This window comes from Melanotaenia boesemani, chromosome 4, assembly GCF_017639745.1.
Source record: "Melanotaenia boesemani isolate fMelBoe1 chromosome 4, fMelBoe1.pri, whole genome shotgun sequence".
NCBI lineage: Eukaryota > Metazoa > Chordata > Actinopteri > Atheriniformes > Melanotaeniidae > Melanotaenia > Melanotaenia boesemani.
The window spans coordinates 23,706,700-23,709,078 of NC_055685.1; the positions used below are offsets into that span (position 1 = coordinate 23,706,700).

Below are 2,379 nucleotides of genomic sequence, written 5' to 3' on the forward strand. Positions count from 1 at the left end.
GACATCTTTCTGAATTCTAGGGTTAAGGTTTTCACAGCAGAACAATGCATCACTTTTATCTTTCTCGTCTGCAATGTATGCCCAGCATATTCTACTCTTTTTGCAAATACCTGGTATTATAAATTAGTGATAGACCATAATTATACATTTTCTCAAATACTCAGTTTAATAAATTACAATTTAGTTAACTTGAAATGATTGTTCATGTTCACTACCAACTGAAATCTTGTAACTTCTACTTAACTATTATCCTTATGGGTTAATTTATCCAAAACCACACTGAATAAATAGTCATAATACAAAACTTGCTAAAGGGAATTCAGTTGCATGACGAGCAGATTTTAATTATTAATCCAAACTGTTACATATAGTTTGGTGCATATATTTTTAGGAGGCTGTAGCTCAGAAAGTAAACTGATCATCTTTCAGTCAGGAAGTTAACTTCCCTTAAGTCAGGCTTTGGCAGGAGGAATTTTGAGAAAACTATGCTGTGGTGTGTTGCTACCTTCAGGAGGGTCTTTGTGTAAAATCCTTGTTTATTAAATTGCCTACTAAAGTTTTGATTTTTTATTCAGTCATTATCTAACTGTATAATTTGTCCCATTTGCTTTATATAAACACACATGACGATTTGAGATAACCATATTTTTGTTAAGTCAACAACTTTTCTCTCAACCTTTTCAGGCTTCTGCTTCCACTGCTGAGTTTTTTAACATAACAATATTTTTAATGACTGTAACATAATCACTTCTATCTTAAACTCGTTTTGGAGAGACATCTCTGTTTATCGTACGAAACTTCCTTTTTTTCCATTTTTTTCTCTGATGGTTCCCGTTTTGTGGGTTAACGCAACAGTTAAGAAGAGAAGGTGGCACGAGCAGCACCCAGCCAATCCAATCTCTCCATTCAAGACCACGTGAATATGAAATCCGGAAAAACAAAACACAGTTCTGGACTTTTGATCCTAGTTCAGATACTTACTAAACATTTCAGTCTTTTGTTTTAATCTCTCCACATATGATGTCAGTCAGCTAAACGTTTGTATAAAATATATAAAATGATGTCAGCTCTGGTTCACGTATTGGTGCCCTTCATCCTCTGTGTCGCTTTAGCGAACACGAGTCTTTTCAGCGAAGTTGAAGTGGACCTAACTTACGAACATTACGCAGAGAAAGTTATTGATTACATGCCTGCTTTCTTGGCGATGCCTTTTAATTGTCTGATTAATTTGGGTTATGTCTACATAGGACTGTACTGGTTGTTGTGGCAAAGAGCCGTCAAGGAAACCGAACAGAGTCGCTACATGAGAGAAGTGTTCGCCCTCATGGCCATCATTTACGCAGGTGTGCAGTGGACACGTCTGGCAACGCTGCGGCGAGCTCCCGCCGTGCTCGACCAGTGGTTCACCATGCCGATCTTTGCGTGGGTTCCTGTCTGGATTGATTTTATAGAGCACCTGCCGGGAAAGTGGCGCGCATCGCGCGCGGCAGCGTTCGAACTCTGCGCTTTCATCAGCTACGGCCTGTCCCTGGTTCACGAAAAAGGCTTCGAGGTGGCGCTGGGCTGCCACATAGTCTTAGCCCTATACAAGGGCGTTCGTGTGCATTTGACACACGGGGACAATCATACAAGAAGATACTTTCTGTTGGCGATGCTATCATGTGCGGGATTCGTGGTGCTGAAGCTCATGGACCACTGGCTTACTCGGTTTGGGTTTTTCCAACGACTCACCGGTCACTTCTGGTCAAAGGTCTGCGACGTGCTGCAGTTCCACTTCAGCTTCTGCTTCTTGATTACAGTAACGGACAGGGCACAGGCGAAGACTGCAGCCCAGAAGAAGTGAGACGTGCTGTCTGTCTGAAGTTGAACCTGTAAATCCATAATGCTTCTTGTCATGAACAAAATTGGGTCACAACTCAGCGAATGTTTTATATTTTCATATGTGAACCGAAAGAATTTAACTGGCATCCTACATTTTATGTTTGCAATCCCCAACTGACCTGTAAGAAAACATCTTGTAATTCTTATGTTGTGATTTTCAATATCACAAGATATTGAACTGTGCTGGTAAAATAAAATTAAATAGTCCTCTCAGCAAGTCCTTTGACTTTGCTATAAGGGGCAAGTTTGTCTTTATTTATTTTTGCATTAGTTACTAAAGGTTGTTTTATAAAAATAGTTTAGAAATAAGAATATGGGGAAAAAAACTGAACCAAACTGGGCACAGTGCAGGCAATAGTGAGTGTCACCTCTTTAGCCATTCTCACAGATTTTATAGACTTTTTTAAGTCAAGTCTTTTAGTTGTTTATGTTGGAAATCTCCACCATTTCTTTTCACAGAACACTTCCTTTTTCTGTTAGATCACTGTGCTTTCTTCC

General features: G+C 39.6%; 1 protein-coding gene across 1 annotated transcript; it reads left to right on the top strand.

Annotated features, from left to right (window-relative positions):
• Positions 1-931: 931 nt before the first annotated feature.
• On the top strand, positions 932-2,122 carry tmem187 (transmembrane protein 187). Its single transcript, XM_041984259.1, has one exon. It carries the CDS (start codon positions 1,058-1,060, stop codon positions 1,841-1,843), a length of 786 nt encoding a protein of 261 aa, XP_041840193.1. The 5' UTR covers positions 932-1,057; the 3' UTR covers positions 1,844-2,122.
• Positions 2,123-2,379: the final 257 nt, after the last annotated feature.

Coding starts and splice junctions, on each gene's coding strand:
- tmem187 (XM_041984259.1), top strand. CDS start 1,058: ATGATGTCAGCTCTGGTTCACGTATTGGTGCCCTTCATCCTCTGTGTC.